Here is a 20822-nt window from a genome sequence, read left to right as displayed (position 1 = left end):
GACTTCTTTTTTTAAACCCTTATGTTCTGTCTTAGAATTGATACTAAGTATTGGTTCCAAGGCAGAAGAGTGGTAAGGACTAGGCAATTGAGGTTAAGTGACTTACCCAAGTTCACTTAGAAGTGTCTGAGTCCAAATTTGAATCCAGGACGTCTTGTCCCAAAGTCTGGCTTTCTATCCACTAATTCCCCTAGCTGCTCCTTGATCCCTGACGTCTTTCTTGGCTCATTTTGATGTCAGAACCTATGAGAAGCCTTTCCAGCCCTCCCTCCCCAAATAATTAGCATTCTTTCCTGCCTCTTATTCTCTTGTATTTAATTTATTTATGAGTATGTCATGTTGCAACCCTCTTTCCTATCCCCAAGGTAAAGTAAAGATCTCTGAGGCCAAGAAGCAGTTCATTTTTATTTGGGGGTTCCCCGTGCCTTGTATGCATTTACTAAATCGATGAATTAATCAATAAGCATTTTTTTAATGAAATGCTTTCTTCATCTCAAGACTAATCACTGGGACTAGAAATAATCCCTGCCCTCAAGAAGCTTACTTTCTTTTAGGAAATGCACGTCTGTTGAATTGAATTGAATTTGAGTAATGTGTTTTTCTAAGTTGTGAAAATTTTCCTGGCTTTAAACTCCTGCTGCCATTCCCTATCTTCCGCTTTACTGGACTTCTGGGTTTCCAGGCTGTGCCATCGTAGTGGGGCTCAGACAGCTTTCCTCTAGTCCTGGGGATTGCCAATATGGTAACATCATCTGATACTCAAAACAGTGGTGGGCTGGTCCAGGACACACTTTTAAGCTTAATCCATTATTAACATTTCCCCCATCGTTTTATTAAGACTAGACAATTAACTAAATAATACATCAAGCCCTGATTTGTAGTGTTTGCTGATTTCCCCAAGGTGTAGCTAATCACACTGAAGATTTTGCTATTGGCAAGTAGCAGTTGGCTCCAGCACAGCCCTGGAGCTAACACGCTCTTTCTGCTGCTCTCACCTTTAATGAGGCCATATCTGCGGACCAGGAGACCTGTGTGCTGCAGCCCAGGTTAGAGCAGACCCTCCTATTTGCAGAAGGCAAAGGAGTGGTTCTGTCTGAGGGGAGAGGCAAGGATAGGACAAATGTGGGATAACGAAAGCCAAGGAAAGAGAATTTCAAGGTGAAAGGGATGACCAACTCTCTTGTGTACCCTCTCTTGGGCAGGTTTATTGGGAGGAGGAAGCCAAAGATTATATGGCTTAGTGGATAGAGAGCCAGGCCAGGAGGTGGCAAGTCCTGGGTTCAAATTGGGCCCCAGACACTTCCTAGCTGTGTCACCCTGGTCAAGTCATTTAACTCCAACTGCCTAGCCCTTACCAATTTTCTGCCTTGAAACTGTATCTTTGTATAGACTCTAAATATTGATTATTTAGTATCAATTCTAAGACAGAGGGTAAGGTTGGGTTTTTTTTAGAATAAATGTGAAGACACCTTAAAAAGCAGGCACTATAGTACTGGGGTGGGGAACGGGAGAACTAGAGGGAGCAAGAGTAGGATAGTGAAAAGAGCATAGGATTTGGAATCAAAAGTTCTAGGTTTGAACTCTCATCTAGCCACTTATCAGACTTTAGATTCCCCATCTGGAAAATGGGGAAATTATCTAATGAGTTGTTATGAGGATCACTTGAGAAGATCATGTCTGAAAGCCCTTTGTAACCATAAGACTCTCTAGGAATTGCCTTGGTAGCTTTTATATCTATTATCTGAATTATTGCTATTATTCTTCATTTGCTTTTCCTCTTATAGCTGAAAGAAGAGGCTTATGGGATCTTTCTCTGTATTCTTAGGGATCAATTGAGCCACCATGAGAAATATCTTCAAAAGGAACCAGGAGCCCATTGTGGCTCCTGCTGCCACCACAGCCAGCATGCCAGTCGTTCCAGCTGGGCCTCCAGACAACTCCACAGAGAGTGGGAGTGCAGGGCCAACTGGAGAGGATATGTTTACCCAGCTGAAGGATAAATTCTTCAATGAGATCCAGAAGATCCCCTGTGAGTATCTCATAGGGTGGGGAGAGGGGGAGAGATGTGACCAGGACATAGGGAAGAGGTTTGCAGATGGAGACCTTGAGGGTCTTGGGGGAACCATCGTTGGTCATGGTGATGTCCACCATTACGGGTTGGGCCATTTTCTAGATTTGGGACCTTGACTTTGGTCTTTGACCTTAGAGGATTTTTAGGCTGCAGGATGGCCCTGTAGTTGTAACTAGAGTAGGATGTGGGTCAGATAATCTTTAAGATCCTTCCATAGAACCTCTAAGATTCTAAGTCTCTGGGCTAATCTTCTCCAACTGAGAGTGGAAGGCTGACCCGGGACCATTCTCCAGAAGGGATATTTCCATTGTTGATTCTCACAAGATCCACCAAATTCACTTTATAGAGTTAGTATGTGGACTTCTGACATCTTTTCAGTTGGAATTGTGTCCCTAAGTAGAACACTAACGAATGTTTTTACAGATAGACTTCTGCCCATCTCCTGGGGCTAGAGGGCTTTGGGCTAAGGAAAGGTAGGGGTTTGGGTATCACTAAAAGCAACTCATACAAATGAAATGCAAGTCACTGTGGGATGGTAGCAGAAGAGTGGAGACATATTAGCCTCTGGGAGTCATAGTAGGGAGACTACAAGTCTTAGATTTTTCCAGATGCTCCCAGTTTCAAATCATATGACACCAGGATTATTTAAGGAACCTGGAGATAGCTTAAGACAAGATTTGAGGGGAACCTGATTGCTATCTTCAAGAATATTGAGGATTGTCATGTGGTAGAGGAATCAGGTTAGCCTTGCTTGATCTCAGAAGAATTAGGAAAAATGAGTGAATGGTTCAGAAAAGCAGATTTAGTATATGGGCAAAAACTAACTAACAATTAGAGCCATCTAAAATTGGAATGGGCCACCTTGGGATGTAGCAGGCTTCCTCTTACTTGGGGTTATGCAGTGGTTGGACGGAAGACCATTTATTGAGAATTCTTACTCATTTATGGGTTGGATTGGCTAACCCCTAAGGAAGGTCACTCCCAACTCTGAGATTCTATGGTTCAGTGAAATATTCTGCCCTGTTGTCTCCAAGAACCCTCATCTCCACCCCCAAACCTTTGTTAGGTGATCCATTGGAGTTTTTGGTTTGGGAAATATGATCACTGGAAGCCAACAGGGGAATGGAATCAGGGTTGGTCCTGTGGTGACAGCACCCCTGGATTTAAGCAGGGTGTCCTTGAGAGAGCAGGAAAAGCACCCCCTAATAGGTCTCAAGCTATTGTGGCATGTTATGTGTATGCAGTACCTCCATGGGCGCTGATTGCCATCGCTGTGGTCGCTGGCCTCCTCATCCTCACCTGCTGCTTCTGTATCTGCAAAAAGTGCTGCTGTAAGAAGAAAAAGAACAAGAAGGAGAAGGGTAAAGGCATGAAGAATGCCATGAACATGAAGGACATGAAAGGAGGTCAGGTATGGTACCAGCACGGGGAAAGGGAAGGGACATGGAGGTGCCATCTTGTTCACTGGGACAAGGCATCCTACCAGGAAGTTCAAAGGATTCTGAAAAATGGAGTGGGGAGGGATGTCCCCAATTCAGGGACAGAGTGGAAGAGTCAACCAGAAAAATCTCAATGAGGTGGTGCAGAGAAGAGCAGAATGTAAGCTTCTAGGACACAGAGCCTGGCTCATTTTTGTCCTTATGTCCCCATCACCTAACCTAGAACCTTGTACACAATGGGCACTTATTTCTTTATTTTAGGATAATGACCCTCGGAGGAATAGGACCTCATTAGGGTCAAATGCACCTCCATTTTCATTATAGTTTAGTATATATTTTATCTTATTATGCTTTAGGACTTGGTCTGACCTGAAAGGATTCTTGCTACGTCTGCTGAAATGCTTAGAGCTATTTTCTAGGCTCACTTGGGATTTCTGAGCAGATTTTGATAGGTACCAGGTTCTCAGTTCTACCCAATTTTGCAGAGGACATAACTCCTATATTCAAAGAATTTAGGATCAAAGCAGGAAAGAAATGGCTGCACTTGAAGAGAAGAAAATGGGTAGAGTAGGGAATTGTGTGTGTATTTGCTTTCATGTGTGCATTTATGTCCCCAGTCCTTTAGAGGGGTTTCCGGAGGGCATTCTCCTAAGGAGTTTTGTTGTTGATGAGTCGTTTTGGTCATGTCCAAATCTTCATGATCTCATTTGGGGTTTTCTGGAGACATTTCTCCAAACCTGCTTTGTCATTGGTCTTTCTAGAGATGGTTGGTTAGTAGAAATAGCTGGCTGGTAAGTGTTCATCTTTATGATGGAGGAGTTCTCTAACCTTGTTTTTCTTTTTCTTCTCCTGACATCATGGAATTCTCTCTACCCATCACTGCCTGGTCTGGATGGCATTTGTGGTATGTCTTTTTTGAGTGTGTATGAGATCTGACTCAGAGAAAGTGTTAGTTAGGGGTTTGAAGAGAGATGAAGGCAGTAGGGGAGTAACAAAGGGGATAAAATAGAGTTTGTATAAATGATTATATGGAATAGAAGGTAGAAAGAGCACTAGATTTGATTTCAGAAGATCTGGGATCAAATCTTGCCAATGCTCTTTCTTACCTGTGTAACCTTCAGCAAGTTATCAGATTTTTTCCTCATTTACAAAATGAAGGAGTTGAACTAGTGGGTTTTTTCTAGCTTTTGATTATACTAACCACAAGTTCTAAGAATAGCTAGTCAGCCGATTGTTAAATTTTCAGCATGGGCATTAATACTTTGAAATTTAGCAACTGATACAGAGATGACAGCTTGATTTATTATTTTGTTAATTGTCTAAACAAGACTATTGATGGAGAAAATGTTAATAATTGAGACTAAACTTATAAGTGTTTCCTGTATACATTTCCACCCCCCTCCCGCAAAGAACCAAATTTTAGACATTTACTAGCACACTACTAGATAAAGCCTTGGGATGGGGTTCAAGTAAGAGCCATAAGCCTGGGTTTTCCACTCTCTTGAACATCTATAAAGGGGCTTTTCAAAGTCCTGGGGGAGATCCCATCTCCCCCCTGAGGATTCTTCCCTTCCCTCCAGATGATGACTGGGTTCCAGCAGAGAAGGGGAGGTGTCCTCTGCTGTTCCCTCATTGTGCTGAGCTGGACTGTTCTGTCTTCCTCCTAGCTTCCCCAGGATGATGATGATGCAGAGACAGGCCTGACAGAGGGAGAAGGTGAAGGAGAAGAAGAGAAAGAACCAGAAAATTTGGGCAAACTGCAGTTTTCATTGGACTATGATTTCCAGGCTAACCAGGTGCCCAAGGATTGGAGGGAGGGAGTGGAAAGGTGGGAAAAGGGGCAGGAATGTTCTAGAACATAGAGCCAATTGTTAAATTTTCAGTGTGAGCATTCACACCTTGGAAAACAGCAAATGTTACAAATCAGGGCTTCATTTATTATTTTGTTGATTTTCTAGCGTTAAGAAAGCAATAGAGAAAATGTTAATAATATCGATTAAACTAAAGAGTGGTTCCTGCATGCATGTTCCTTTCAGAGAGCAGGTGCTAAACATTTACTATCATACTGCTGGATTGAGATTTAGGCAAGACACAGACTTCAGGCAGTATAGTCAGGCTGTAAAGCCTGGGGTTGTTACTTTTTGGGCTACGTGATCACCAAGAGGCCTTTGGGCTTCAACAGTCTATGTTTCTATGATTCTGAGTCAGAGAAGGATGGAAGAAGGTTTGAGGAAAAGAGAACAGGGTGAATCTGTCCCTCAGGGTAACAGCTAACTGGGGAAACCTACATTTTATGCTCTTTCTCAGTAGGAGGGAGGAATCAGCAGAGCCCCTGGACAATCTGCTGCCTTCTGGTAATGAGGCTGCTCTCTTCTGGGAGACCTGTCCCACCCTAGGGCGTAGGACAGGATGAGGAGATCCCTAGGGATCTAAGACAAAGCTCTCATAATCAACTTCCAAGCTAGGAGCTAGTGGAAATAGGTGGCCTGAGACCACTGGAGCAAGCCTGAGAAGTGGGCTCATCTCTCTCCACAGTTGACCGTGGGAGTCCTTCAGGCAGCTGAGCTTCCTGCTCTGGACATGGGAGGCACCTCAGACCCCTATGTCAAAGTCTTCCTCCTCCCAGACAAGAAGAAGAAATATGAGACCAAAGTCCATAGGAAGACACTGAATCCTGCTTTCAACGAAACCTTTACGTTCAAGGTGAGGATGAGAAGAATTTGATCCCAGATCCTTCCCTTCTTTCCCTTCCTGCTTTCCTCTTCTAAAAAATACAACTGATGGGGGGCAGCTGGGTAGCTCAGTGGAATGAGAGTCAGGCCTAGAGACAGGAGGTCCTAGGTTCAAATGTGGCCTCAGCCACTTCTCAGCTGTGTGTCCCTGGGCAAGTCACTTGACCCCCATCGCCTACCCTTTACTGCTCTTCTGCCTTGGAGCCAATACACAGTATTGATTCCAAGATGGAAGGTAAGGGTTTTAAAAAAATACAACTCATGGGCAGAAAATTCACAAAATGGGTAATTCAGAGTGGTTTGGATTTTAACACCAACATACTCAGAGATTACCCTCTCCTGTCCTTTAGCTCCAGTTGGGACTAACCTAGCCTATAAAAATTTGGTTGGAAATCAATGAGTCCCCGACTACTATCCTGCTCTTGCCCAATGGTTAGCTTATTCTTACAGCCTAAGAAGAGATCTCGGGGACTTCCTGCCCATCTTGGCCTCCATCTATGGTCTTAGGACCTGTCCAACCTATGATCTTATAACCCATCTTTTTCTCATCAAATTCTGTAACTTTTAGTTAAGCCGGGGACCATCTTTGGGCAATGATACAGGCTGTCTTCTCATCATCATCACTCCCAGGAACTCAATCTCCTTAAAATACCATTATCTGATGTGTCCTGCAGGTACCCTACCAGGAACTAGGAGGCAAGACACTGGTGATGGCCATCTACGACTTTGACCGCTTCTCTAAACATGACATCATCGGGGAGGTGAAGGTGCCCATGAACACTGTGGACTTGGGCCAGCCCATTGAGGAGTGGAGAGACCTGCAAGGGGGAGAGAAGGAAGAGGTGAGAAAAAGAAAGCAAGCTAGTTTAAGGTTGGTCCTTCAGAAGGTGCAGAGGGAAGGCCAGGGCCAGGGCCAGGTTGAGAAACAAACTGAGATAATTGAGTCTCCAGCTTGATCTTGGGTTCCCAATGTCAAGAGTTCACAGTCTAGCTGGGGAAATAAAATATACACAAATGGCACTGAGATTATCCTAAGGCCAAATATCTATCACCCAATGGGAGCCAGTGTGGTATGAACTTGGAGCCATGGGTTCAGACCTTGGCTCAAACACTTGCAGGTTGAGTGACCTTGGGTGAGTCATTTAATCTTTCTGAATATCAGTTCCTTCACCTATAAAATGGGTATTATATTCCTTGCACTTCCTGATTTACTAGTGGTTGTGAGGAAAATGCTTTACAAACCGTAAAGTATTATTAGAATATAAACTCTTATTATTATCAAGTGCTAGATGGTATGGTGATTGAGAGGGGGAGGTCGGCATAGACTGGGGTGGGCAGAGAAGGCCCCAAATCTCCAGGGCTCTGAGAGACGGTTGGCCTCCATGTCCATAGAAATGAGCCCAGCTCTAACATGGTCTGGATAAGGAGAATGTCCATGGTCAAGAACAGGATGAAGTGAACCTACCCTTCCTCTGAATCCCACCCAGCCCAGTCCCCCATCCTTACCTGCTTTGGGAACATGTGGTCTAAAGAGTAAGCAAGGTAGACAGCCACACAGGAGCCACACACAGGGGGCCAACTGAGAAACATTTTCAATCTGACTGTTTATAAATGCACACATTTCTAATGCCAGGAAAGTCTGCTCTCCATGGCCCTTAGGTATTTATTTTGTGATAACTTAAATGATATGTGTTAGAGTGAAGGCTCAAAGACTCCAGTGAACAATAATAATAACACGGGCCCGTGCAATTTAAAAACCTTGCCTAGGGCATAGAAATGATTTGTCCCTCTGCCCAAGACACCTACAAGTCAGGGTATATCCCCAGTTATCCTCCAGAGCCAGCTGTCTGCCTTGGGAACATGAGGTCTAAAGACCATCACCCATTCTGGCCATATGTTTCTTCTCATCTCTGGTTTCTATCTTTTCTCCCTCCCTCCTTCCTTCCTTCCTCCCTTCTTTCTTTCCTCCCTTCCTCCCTCCCTCCTTTCCTCCCTCCCTCCTTCCCTCCTTCCCTTCTTCCCTTCCTCCCTTCTTTACTTCCCTCCTTCTTTCCTTCCTTCCTTCCTTCCTTCCTTCCTTCCTTCCTTTCTTCCTTCCTTCCTTCTTTCCTTCCTTCTTCAACACAGGAGCTGCTGGGTTCAAATATGACACTTTCTAGTTGTGTGATCCTGGGCAAATCACTTAATCCCCACTGCCTAGCCCTTACTGCTCTTCTACCTTGGAACCAATAACAAATAACTGTGCATCTTTGTTGGGGATGGAGAGAAATACAAATGAAAGATTTAAGCAAAATATCTCCCTTGTTGTCTATATAGTGCCTGTGGCACGGGCTTTGTTGAACTGTAGCAGGAAGGGTGGAGATGAGATATAAGGAAGAACTTCCCCATCATCAGTAATCCAGGGAATGATCACTGGAGGTATCAGCAGAGTAAAACAAGGTGCTAGGAAGGAGAGGCATTCCAACCCTCCCCCCTCCAGGTCCTGCCTGGAGAGAGGGAGCCAAGCAAAATGCCCTGAGGAGCCTCAGGAAAGACTGACTTTTGTTTTTTCTCCTCATTGGGCAGCCAGAAAAGCTTGGAGACATCTGCACTTCCCTCCGTTATGTACCCACTGCTGGGAAATTGACTGTCTGCATTCTGGAAGCCAAGAACCTGAAGAAGATGGATGTAGGAGGGCTTTCAGGTGCGTGAGATCCTCCACTGGCCGTTAGGTGGCACTGGTGTCAGATGGCTCCACAACTCCAGTGTTTCCCAGTTCATTTAACCTTGAATTCCCTTATTCTAGGTCTAGGAGAACTTGTCACTCCATGCATCTCATCTTGAACTCTCTAGAAGCCTGGCTAGGGGCATAGTGGTGCCCCTCACCCCTATGTAGACTTCCAGGGCTTTACAGATGGCATAATGAATGCCACCATACCCACAGGGTCTTCTCCTGTCAGGACCTCTTTCTTGCCCTGTCTACCATCTTCCCTATATTGGAAGAAAATAGAGACTATATCAATTCAGTTTTAAAAAAATTTAAGTCTAAGCTTGGAGTTGGTAGCTCCTGGGTTCAAATCTGACACTTTTTAGTTGTATGACCCTGGGCAAGTCACTTAACCCCCACTGCCTAGCCCTTACTGCTCTTCTACCTTGGAACCAAGGCACAGTATTGATTCTAAGCTGGAAGATAAGGGTTTAAAACAAACAATCAAGCAAACCAACCAACAAACATTACTTGCTATGAGTCAAGGAGTGTCCCAGGCAAATCAAAAACGAAACAATTCAGTCCCTTCATTGGAGGGCAGTGGGAAGAGAGCTAGATTTGGAGTCAGAGGTCTTGGGTTCAAATCCTGACTCTGTTGTTTACAATCTGTGTGACCTTGGGCAGGTCATTCTCAGATAATCTGTTTCCTCAACTCTAAAATGAGGAGGAGGATTTCAATGAGTTCGAAGGTGCCCAGTGGTAACTAATGGCCCCAAAGTACAAGAGCAATGATGCTGGCATCTCTGATGAGCTTAAGAAAGGTCATAAAGTGCCTCTATAGGTTTGTATAAGAAATACTTATTCAATAACAGGGTTTGCTATTATGTGCAATTTCTAATTCATGTGAAAGGTCTTTGGATGTAATGGTTAGGTAAAATGAGGCCCTACTCTTCGGAGAAATGGCCAGGAAGAGTAGGATGAGACTGGAGTGGGAGTGGAGGGGGGGGGGAGAGTCAATGGTCCAGTCTGACTAGTTTACTGAATAAAAGAAAGAGAGTGGAATGAAGAAGGCTGGTGGGAGCCAGTTTGTGGAAGGGATTGAATAGCAGGCAAAGGAGTGTGTAGTTTGGGGTTTTTTTACCCCATTATGTTTGGGAAGCCATGGAAGAATTTTAGCATGAAAGTGATGTGGTGGGGCTTATGCCTTGGGAGAAATGTTTTGACAGTTGTGTAAAGAACAGAAAGGAGGCCAGTGGATCACGGAGTACACGGAGGGGAGCGAGCTATAAGAAGATGAGGAAGAGGAGGCAGGTGGGGAAGGGCTTTGAATTCCTAATAGATTTAAATTGATCCTGGAGGTAATAGGGAGCCACCAGAATTTATTGGATGGAAGGAGGCAATGGGGTCAGATCTATATTTTAGAAGAATCAACAGGTGCACACATTAGTCAGAGCTACAACATCTAGACAAAGAATATATAAGGTGATTTCAGAAGGATGGAGGCAGCTGGGACTGGAGGCGGGAGGCGGCATTTGATTTGAGCTTTGGGGTGAGATTTCCTCAGTGAGCAATTTCTCCCCTTTCTTTTACCTTCCATATTGGAGTCAATACTGAGTATTGGTTCCAAGGCAGAAGAGTGGTAAGGGTGGGCAATGGGGATCAAGTGACTTGCCCAGGATCACACAGCTGGGAAGTGTCTGAGGCCAGATTTGAACCCAGGACCTCCCGTCTCTAGGCCTGGCTCTCAATCCACTGAGCTACTCAGCTGCCCCCAATTTCGGCCCTTTCTATAAACTAATTCATTTTCTACTCTGGCCAGAACAGTCAAATCCTGAAAGCATTCTCTAACTGGCTATCAGAGTCCCTGGAGGCTAGTCTGTCTTATTTTGTTGTGCTTCTAGAAAAACTGGCATTACTGGAGAGGCCTGTGGGTAGACTAGGTTCTGCCAAAACAAAGAAACTATAGGAAAATATGCTGCCATTGGGTGGGACAATGGAAAACACCTGCTCAACCTGTAGGACTTGTTCTTAGGATGCTCCAGTCACAATTTGGTTAGTGTGTCCTACGAGCCATGCCACCATGTCAGCCTCCTGACTCCTCTCAGCATTGTGCTACTCCCACTAATCTTTCCACTCTCAACTGCACCCCCCTTCGGTTTATTCTTTGTCTCCTCAACCTAGTTGTAGAGCTATTAATTGGTCAGCCACACTCCACTTTGTGGGAGAACATGGCCGTGAGATCTGTTTGTGTGTCATTGGGCTTCCCTTGTGTATATAAGTAATTAAAATGATTTGGCCAAACCAGGAAAATGTAGAGTACTGAATTAATTATTTGACTTTTGGAAGGGACTTAAGCAATTATCTGGCCCAACCTATAGCTGAAATGAATCTTTACTGAAATACACATGACAAGTGGTCACGTAGTCTTTGCCTGAAGACCACTGGTTAGAGACACCACCCATGCTCCTTTGGGGGAGTTATAATTGTTAGGAAGCTTTTCTTCTGACATTAAATCTAAATTTGCCTTTTTTCAGTTTCCACCCATTACTCCCTTTTCTGCTTTTCAGGGTCAAACTGAACAGCAAGCAGGCCAGTTTGATTAGAAAGGAGAATATGCAAAGAGGAGTAATATAAAATAAGAGTAGAATATTCAGTGGAAAACAGATGGAGAAAATTCAAAAATTTCCAGGCTGAGTTTGCATGTTGTTCCAGAGGCAATAGGGAGCCATTGAAAATTTTTGAGTATGGGTGTGATAAGAGTCAGAGCTGAGGAATATTAATTTGGCAGCTACGTAGAGGATAAATTGGAAAGAAGGACTAGCAATGTTACAAACTGAAGAAAAGTCAAGAGGGACAAAGACTGAGAAAAGACCACTTTATTTGACAATTAAGAGATGACTCTGAAGAAAGCAATTTCGGTAGGGTAGTGGGGTCAAAAACCAATTTGCAAGGGGAAGAAGAATGTAAAGAAATGGTTGTAAGGCAATGAATGTAGATGAAATTTATCATTGCGGGGTGGAGAAATATAGGTCAACAACTTGATCTGAAATATCACCGAGCCATAGAAAATGATGAAATGGACTGTTTCAGAGGAAACTGGGAGAACCCATGTGAACTGGCACAGGACAAATTGAAGAGAGACAGGAGAACAGTTTGTACAATGATAACATTATATAGAAAAGCAATTTGGAAAGACTTTAGAACTCTGATCGGCTGATGATAAATCATGAGTCCGGATACATTAAGATGAAATGGGCTACTTATTATCTTTATAAGATAAATAGCCAAATAGTGCAATGGTTAGAGTGCCAGGCTTGAAGTTAGGAAGATTCATCTTTCTGAGTTAAAATTTAGTCTTAGACACTTACTAGTTGCATGACCCTGGGTATATCACCTAACCCTGTTTGCCTCAGTTTCCTCATCTGTAAAATGAGCTGGAGAAGGAAATGGCAAATCACTCCAGTATCTCTGCCAAGAAAATTCCAAATGGGGTCATAAAGAGTCAGACATGACTGAAAAGGACTGAACAACAACACTTACAAATGTTGAGTGACTGAAAAACAATAAATACCCCCAAAGAGTTATCTATGTTACTAGCTTACATAAGGGTAAAAGATGACATATAGCAAGCATACACACATCCATAAAATCATGGGTCATGATTTTAGCTCAGTGTGAGGAGAAGCTGTCCAGGAATGGGATTGGTTCTCTTGGGAGGTGCTAGAGGTTTACAAAAAAGGGTTCAGTAATAATTTGTTGGGCATGGGATAGAAAAGATCGAATTGAACAGCCTCCAAGGTTCCTTCAAACCCTGAGGCTCTTTAATTCTATCTGATGATGGACTCTAGCTCTCTTATCTCTTTTCTGACCCACTCTGTCCTTATAAGGTTCTCCTTTAAATCATAATAAGCCATAGATTTCTCCTTTTCAATAGGCTTGCAGGAGAACATGTAGCCACTTCCAGGAGTTGGGTTTAGACTCTACAGACCTTTGCTCCTTTATATCTAACAGAGCAATGCATAGCAAACAATTAGAGCTGTCCTAAAGTGTAATGGGGTCCTTTCAGAGTTGGGGGGTCCCCTCCTTAGAGGTCTCCAAGTAGAGACAAAACAGCCACTTGTTGGGTATGTTACAGTAAAGAATCCTTTCATGCATAGATTGGACTAATAACTGATGAGATCCTTTTCAGCTCTCAAATTCTATGTTTCTGTGAACCTTAGCTCAGTTATACATCCAGTGGCCAAGAAATTGGTCTTCAGTGTTTCAAGGAGAATTTGAGACAAGCTACAGAGGTAAGAGACAGTGAAGAGAGGGGAAAAGAGAAGGAGCTTATAATATCTGGTTTTCCTCCAGTTTTTCTCTTCTTCATGATTTTTACTTTTAATTAAAAAAATGTGTATAATGTATGGCACTTTGGGAAGAAGAGGGGTACAGAAAGAAATCTAGGAAATATAAAAACAAAAAATATAAATAAAAATCTATATGGTATTTCCCGAAGATCTTAAGTGCAATTGTAAACTTTGTTAGCTTAATTAATTTAATTATATTAGCAATGCAGTAAGACTTTTGCGACACTATATTTTAAAAAGACAGAATATGCAATACTTCATGCCCATAAGATCTCACCTCTGCAAAGAAGAGAGATTTATTTTCTCATATCTCCTTCAAGGATAAATTTGGTTATTATAAATTCCACGGCATTCAGTTTCTTTTGTTTGTTGTTGTTATTTACTTTATCATGGTCATTCTACAGATTGTTTTCCCTGGTTCTGTTTAATTCACTTTATAAAAGTTTCATACTTTTATACTTCATAAAAGTTGTCTTATGGTTCTCTGAGTTCTGGATATTCATGGTTTCTTATGGCTTCAGGGTCCTAATCTGTCAAGTGAAGGGTTTTTGGACTAAATGACTATTGAGATCTGTCATGGGGTCCCAGAGGGATAAGAAGAATGAGGTGTGGTAGGAAGGATGAGATGAAACACCTGTGCAAGGTCAGAAGAGCTAGAGGCGCCGATAGCAACCAAAAGCATTTTATTGAAATTTACACCTACTTTTATATGGGGAGAAAAACAAGCTGGGGATTTTGCACAAGTTTCCACTTACATAATGAGAGTAAATAATCAATAAAGTGGCACAATGTTATCTCATTTATATCTTTGAGTCTACACAATAATTTCTATAGGTCATAAATCAACATATAACAACCTAGCTTAGATTCCCAAGGAAATACATACATCAATGATCTTTGTAGGTATATTGGGTGCAGAGAGGTGGGAAGAGCATGCCTCAGGGAGAAAAGGCAAGATACATGCCAAACTTCAGCTGCCTTATGGCTCAATAGGAGTTCAGGCTTTTGCCTTCCATAGCTCCAGAGCTTTGCTCCATGGAGTTTCAAGCTTTTTGCCCTCTGCAGAGGTCTCTTACAGCTGTAAATCTATGATCCTAAGCTTAATTTCCCTTAATGGATAAGCTTATATTGCAAAAAAAGGCAGATGACTTGTAGTTCAAATTCTAGTCAAAATAGTTATTTCCTGGGTGACATCGGGAAAGTTTCCTAGATGATGGATTTGAAATTTCTCAGGGGTTTCTTACCTTTTTGGGGGCCATGAACCCCTTTGGTACTCTAGTGAAACAACCCCTTCTCTGAATAATGTTTGTAAATGTATTAAATAAAATACATAGGATTACAAAGGGAAACAATTCTGTTTAAATATAGTCATCCAAATAATAATACATGTTTAAAATGTTTTGAAAACTTGTTTTCTCAATTTTTGATAATTGTTTTCTGACATTTTGTGATTCAGATTCTCTCCCTCCCTTTCCTTTCCACCCAGTTTCATTTTTCATTATGTTCTCTCTATGTCTTGTTTGGGCATAAATTCTTCCTTTATCCATAAGTCGACAAGTAAACTTTTCCATGCTTCCTTAATTTGTTTATGATATTATCTTTTATTTCTAGGTCAAATATTCAATTTGACTATCTTGGTGTATGGTGTGAGATGTTGTTCTGTGCCTATTTTCTGTTATAAATAATTTTTTTAAAGTTCAGAGTCCTGAGTAAAGAATTTGTAACATAATGACTATCCATTGTTCAGTTATTTCAGTTGTGTCTAACTTTTCATCACCACATTTGGAATTTTCTTGACATTCTATCCACTGCTCCACCTAGCTTTTATGATCTATTCGTTTTAATTGTGCGAATGTGTATACAAATGGATCATAAAATATGGAAGTGAAAGGAGCCTTGGAGACCATGTAGGCTAGAGGGTTGTTTTTTAATTCAATTTTATTTTTTCAGTTTCCTAATTCTCCCCTCACCCCCAATGAGAAAGCAAGGAAAATTAAACAAAAATTCAGTACAAATATGTATAGTCACTAGTTAGCTAGGTGGCATGTGGATAGAGCATTGGGCCTGAAGTTAGGAAAACCTATTTTCCTGGGTTCAAGTCTGGCCTCAGACATTTCCTAGCTGAGTGACCTTGGGCAAGTCACTTAACTCCTGTTTGCCCAACTCTTACCTGACTCCTGCCTTAGAACTGATACTTAGAATCAATTCTAATACAGAAGGTAAAGATTATTTGAGAAAGAAAGAAAGAAAGAAAGAAAGAAAGAAAGAAAGAAAGAAAGAAAGAAAGAAAGAAAGAAAGAAAGAAGGAAGGAAGGAAGGAAGGAAGGAAGGAAGGGAAAGAAAAAGAAAGAAAGGAAGGAAGGAAGGAAGGAAAGAAGGAAGGAAGGAAAGAAGGAAAAAAGAAAGATCTAAGCAGTTCCCATAGGAGTTTAGGAAACTTTGGGTAATGATGGGCTTTTCCTTCTACAGATCCCTATGTGAAGATTCATTTGATGCAGAATGGCAAGAGACTGAAGAAGAAGAAGACCACAGTGAAGAAGAAGACCCTGAACCCCTACTTCAATGAATCCTTCAGCTTTGAGATCCCCTTCGAGCAGATCCAGGTTATATTGGTCCCTTCTGGGCTCTGGGTGGGCTGTATTGGGTGGGGGTAGTCACAAAAGGAGATTTGGGACAGTTCAAGGGAAATGACTCTGTAGATCAGTGACCAAGTTCCCTAATGCTTTTAATGGAAACAGGGATGGGGGAGAGAGAGAGAGAGGTGCTATTCAGTATATCTGAAGTGACAAGGAGATGAAGAGAGAAAGTTCAATAAAGGAACTATCTCCAAATCATTTCCGTGGGGTTTTGGGGCACTATGTGAAAGGTTTGATGATCTCTTTTGGAATTCACAACCCTTTTTCCACCAAAATACAGAAGACCCAAGAGGAGGACCTAGAGAACTGGTTGATCTGGATTTGAGTCTGGCCTCAGACACTAACTGTGTGATCCTGAACAAGTCATTTAATCAATCTAAGTCTCAGTTTTATCATCAGTCAAATATGAAGCACTGTGTAAACCTTAATGTGCTATTTAAATGGTTATTAAATTAGCATCTTGTCCCAAGCTGCTTCCACCCTGCCCAACCTTGCCATGACTCTTCCTGCTTTACTTTCCCTGATGGGAATAGATAGATAGCATCCCTCTTAAAACTATCATAGAAAACCGTCCTGGCTTGCCAATTTGCCTTCTCTTCATCCCTCCCTTCCTTTTTCCTTTTATTTCTTTGTTTTTCCTCCTGCCCTTCTTCCTTCCTTTTTTGCTTTCTTTCCTCTTCATATTTCCTCCCATGCTATTTCCCTTCCTGTGCTCTTTTATTCTTCTTTCTCTCTTGGATTCTGTCTCTATCTCTCCTCTCCACCTTTCCTCCCCTTTCAGTTTACTGCCTGGCTAGCTTACATGTGGTGACCTGGGAAGAATCAAGAGATTTGGGTCTGAATTTCTGGCCCTTATTTTTATTAACTTCTCTGACCACAGGGAAAATCACAAAATCTCTTTGAGCCTCAGTTTCCTCATCTGTAAAGTGAGGGTAATACTACTAGCACTACCTAACTCACAGGACTATTGCGAGGGGAAGACTTTGTAAAACCTTTCAGGGCTACATCCATGTGACCGATTATAACTGCACCTTCTCTAGGTGTGGGGTGCTAGGATGGAGAAGGAGGGGAAGAGATCATCAAATGTTTGGGTTTTTAAATCTTTTGTTGGGCTACAGGTTGCAGGTTATAAATGAAAAATGAAAGTAAACGAGGTCAGTGATACATCAACTGAGCATTTTAATTAAGCAGTGCAGGTAGGATGCCAACCAGAACTTAAAGGCAGGATGTGACCTGACTAAACTCTAGTGCTCTGGGGCCAGCAATGAGCTGAAATGCTCACTTTGCTGGTGGGCAGATGCCTATAACAGGGGATGGGCTTGGTCACCAATGACCACTCTGGAGATTTGAAATGAATTTACTCCTCTTCTGGGAAGAACTGAGCTTTATTTCTGGTACTGGGTGATCCAAGGAATACCAACAAGGACAGAAATGCATAGTAAACACCAGACTGGGAGTTGAGACACCAGGAATTTCCCAGTCATCTCAGAAATGGCTTAGAATTAGTCCTTCTTTCTTGTCTCTCACTATCCTGTCCTCCTCATCTTCATGGCCCCAGGAACTGAGAATCTGAAGAGGCTCCTCTTTGTGTAAAGGAGTTGTAGCTCTCTCTAAAGAGAATAATAAGAAAAGACAGGGGGACAGGATCCTTTTTGCCTCTAGAAAAATCTGAACAATTGATAAATATTTATTAAGCACCAACTGTATGCCAGGCAATATGATTGGCACTAAGGTTATAAAACAACAACTAAAACCATCACCACCAACAACAAAACTAGCAGCCAGGGGGATCAGGAAAGATCCCATGGAGGAAATGGCCCTTAAACTGGGCTTTATAGGAAACTAGGGCTGCTAAGAGGCAGAGGTGAAGAAGGAATGCAGGTTGAGCATTCCAGGAAGAAGAGCAAATGATGCCATTTCTAAGCTGTAGATTAGCTAAAGAGAAGGCCTTCTTCACTATAAGAATAGCTAGAAATGGAAAGAAGAGACACTGCTTCCTTCTTTTCTTCATCCCACTCCACTCTTTTGATATGCCTGTGGTTGTGTTAAATTCAACATTGCCTAGAGGAAAGGAAGGAAGGAAAGAAAGAAGGAAGTAAGGGAAGAAGGAAGGAAGGAGGGAAAGAAAGGAAGGAAAGAAGGAAGAAAAGAAAGAAGGAAGGAAAGAGGGAAGGAAGGAAGGAGGGAAGGGAGGAAGAGAGGAAGGAAGAAAGGAAGAAAAGAAGGAAGGAAAGAAGGAAGGAAAGAAGGAAGGAGGGAGGGAAGAAGGAAGGAAGGAAAGAAAGAAGGAAGGAAAGAAGTAAAGGAAGAAAGGAAGGAAAGAAGGAAGGAAGAAAAGATGGAAGGAAGGGAAGAAGGAAGAAAGGAAGAAAGAAAGGAAGGACTGATTCATTAAGTGCCTATTATGTGCTAGGCTCTTTACAAATATTATCTCATTTGATCCATTCAACAACCATGGTAGGTAGGTATTATTATTATACCTGTTTTGCAGTTGAAAAAGTGATTTGCCCAGTCACTCCGCTAGTAAATATCTAAGGACAGATTTGAACTGAGGTCTTCCTGGCTCCAAGCCCATCACTCTCTCCACTGTCATATAGCTCCTTCATATAGAGAGCTTTAGTAGAACCTTTGGACCTGGCACCTTAGAGATAGAGAATCAGGATCACAAATGGCTACTGCTTTCTGGTCCTCAAACTCCTCTCTTTGTTTCTCTTGCAGAAAGTCCAGGTTGTGGTCACAGTGCTGGACTATGACAAGCTGGGTAAGAACGAAGCCATTGGCAAGATCTTCGTAGGCTGCAATGCCACAGGCACGGAGCTCCGGCACTGGTCTGACATGTTGGCCAATCCGAGGAGGCCAATTGCCCAGTGGCACTCTCTCAAACCCGAGGAGGAGGTGGATGCCCTCCTGGGCAAGAACAAATAGGTGGCCTCTGAGCCTGGGTTCATCTTACGAACACTGACAAGACCCAGAGCTCTCAATACCTCAGTTATGCAACTCTAGAGTATTCTTTTGGTTTGTTGCCATCTCTTTTCTTTCCCTCTTTTCTTTGTCTTTTTTTTTTTTTTAAAGACAAATTTCCCTCTGTTGGCTGTGCAAGGAGAATCCCCTAATAGGAGAAAGAGAAAGCTGGCTCTTTTCATTCTTCCTCATAGCTGCCCTGCGCTGCATGCCCTCTCTGTTTTCTCCCTTGCTTTTTCAAGGCCTCACTCAAACTCTACCTTTGGGGCCTCTTATGGTGGACCCACAAAGGGTAGCATTTCCCATTTCATGAATGTTTGGGACCAACAAAATGGTGGCACTTCCTGTTTCTTAAATGTTCTGGACCAACATAATGATAAAACATGTAGTTTTCTGAATCTTGACTTAAGGAGAGGGCCCTACCTGCCAGCTGAATCTAGAGGAGGAGCTCAGCTTTGGAGTGAACCAGCTGAATGACCTTGAGCTTCTCCATTGTTTCTGGAACAAGCAAGGACATCGAAAGGAATGGAGAGGAAAGATCCTTCAGGGACAATGAAACTCAGAGAGTCAAGGACCCAGAACCCCAAATATCCAAAATATTTGATGTGGGTAGTTATTTGGGAAATGGCAAGTTGAGAAGATTGGATTTGGCCAGAGCCTGGACCAAACCCCACTCCTGCCCCCATGCCACCATGGACCTTTGCCAGCTATGCTCTCTTCCAAACAGCAGCCTCTTGGGGTAGTCATGCAAGTTCTGTGAAACTTGCCTTTGCTTGGGGCAAGGGGAGTCCATCAATGTGGGGAACTCACTCTCATATTAGCAGCAGCAAGAAATCATCAAGAGATGGTGGCTCTGATTCCTAGAAAGATTTAAAAAAACAAACAAAGAAGACAAAGTCCATCATTCTCCATTCCTTAGAGAAGAAAGCAGGTATTTGGTCCCCCCTTCTAGGAAAGGCACACACTTTGATTTGACTCTATTTCCCATAATGCTTTGCCTTTTTAAAAGGACACAACTTTGGAGTGGAAACATGTCATTGATATAGAGCCAGAGAACTTTAGCAGAAAAAAAGTTAGAGTGATGTTAGGTCTCTGAGATCCAGGTAAGAACTGGGAGTAGGTGAGAAAGACATGGGGAGTGGACACTTTTGGTCTGAGTGGTGGAGACATTTCTTGGTGAAAGATAAAAGCCAGCAGTGGGATTTTTTTTTTTCAGTTCCTTAGATTATCTCCCTCATCCCTCATTTCTGTGCTGGAGGAAGGGAGAGGTTATTTTCAGATGGTCTGCAGAGAGACTTGCAAGGGCATCCCCTGACTTAGCATTCTAGAAGGAGTTGCCTCTCTAGATTCCAAGAAGCATAGAATATTCATTCCAAATGGGCCATTGGAAGCCTGCCTGGGGAACTGCCCCATTGCCTAGCCCTGGCCCTGATCCTGTTAACCCCTTACCCACAACATTGATAAAAGCCATATATTTGTTATCCAAGATTGCACTGCGTCCCCTTCCAGGCCCTCCAGCCCCTTCTCCACACTGGGCAAGGGTGAGGCAAGTTTTGACGACCCTGTGGGACCAGTACCACCCTTCTCCCACCTACCAAAGGAAGCACAGGGACCTCAGATCCTTGTTGCCTCATCTCCTTTCCAACCCCAAACCTTTTTTTGCTTTTTGTTTCTTTGTTTAAAGCAGGAGAAAGCCACTGTTGGCCCAGGAAGCATGCCCTCTGATGAGCACAAAATGGCAGAACTTCCTGTCTCACCTGATCATGGCCACAACTGTTTTCCCCACTCTACAAAACTAGGTGGGGGAGAACTAAAAGGAATCCAGACATAGGGGTGGAGGTGGGGTGAGGAAAGGGCATGTCGCATCTCTAGGTTTCACTGAAGATGGACCTAAGGTTACTTTTTTTGTTAAGCAGATGAGGGGGATACTTCCCAAGAAGCAGGAGTG

At 42.8% G+C, this 20822-nt stretch overlaps 1 protein-coding gene across 1 annotated transcript; it reads left to right on the top strand.

The window, feature by feature from the left end:
* Positions 1-1842: 1842 nt before the first annotated feature.
* Positions 1843-18838, top strand: SYT2 (synaptotagmin 2). Its single transcript, XM_044674357.1, has 8 exons — positions 1843-2029; positions 3316-3482; positions 5187-5306; positions 6046-6213; positions 6917-7084; positions 8808-8925; positions 15747-15880; positions 18632-18838. The coding sequence occupies exons 1-8, from the start codon at positions 1843-1845 to the stop codon at positions 18836-18838; spliced, it is 1269 nt and encodes a 422-aa protein (XP_044530292.1).
* The last annotated feature ends 1984 nt before the right edge of the window (positions 18839-20822 follow it).

This window comes from Gracilinanus agilis, chromosome 4 (assembly GCF_016433145.1).
Source record: "Gracilinanus agilis isolate LMUSP501 chromosome 4, AgileGrace, whole genome shotgun sequence".
Lineage (NCBI taxonomy): Eukaryota > Metazoa > Chordata > Mammalia > Didelphimorphia > Didelphidae > Gracilinanus > Gracilinanus agilis.
The sequence above is the reverse complement of the archived record's forward strand: the minus strand, read 5'-3'. Positions and strand labels throughout refer to the sequence as shown.

What these genes read in the sequence shown, in the direction of transcription:
- SYT2 (XM_044674357.1), top strand. Translation starts at nt 1,843, where the DNA reads ATGAGAAATATCTTCAAAAGGAACCAGGAGCCCATTGTGGCTCCTGCT. An exon ending in ACGAAACCTTTACGTTCAAG is followed by an intron (nt 6,214 to 6,916) that starts GTGAGGATGAGA and finishes TGTGTCCTGCAG; the next exon opens with GTACCCTACCAGGAACTAGG. An exon ending in GGATGTAGGAGGGCTTTCAG is followed by an intron (nt 8,926 to 15,746) that starts GTGCGTGAGATC and finishes TTCCTTCTACAG; the next exon opens with ATCCCTATGTGAAGATTCAT.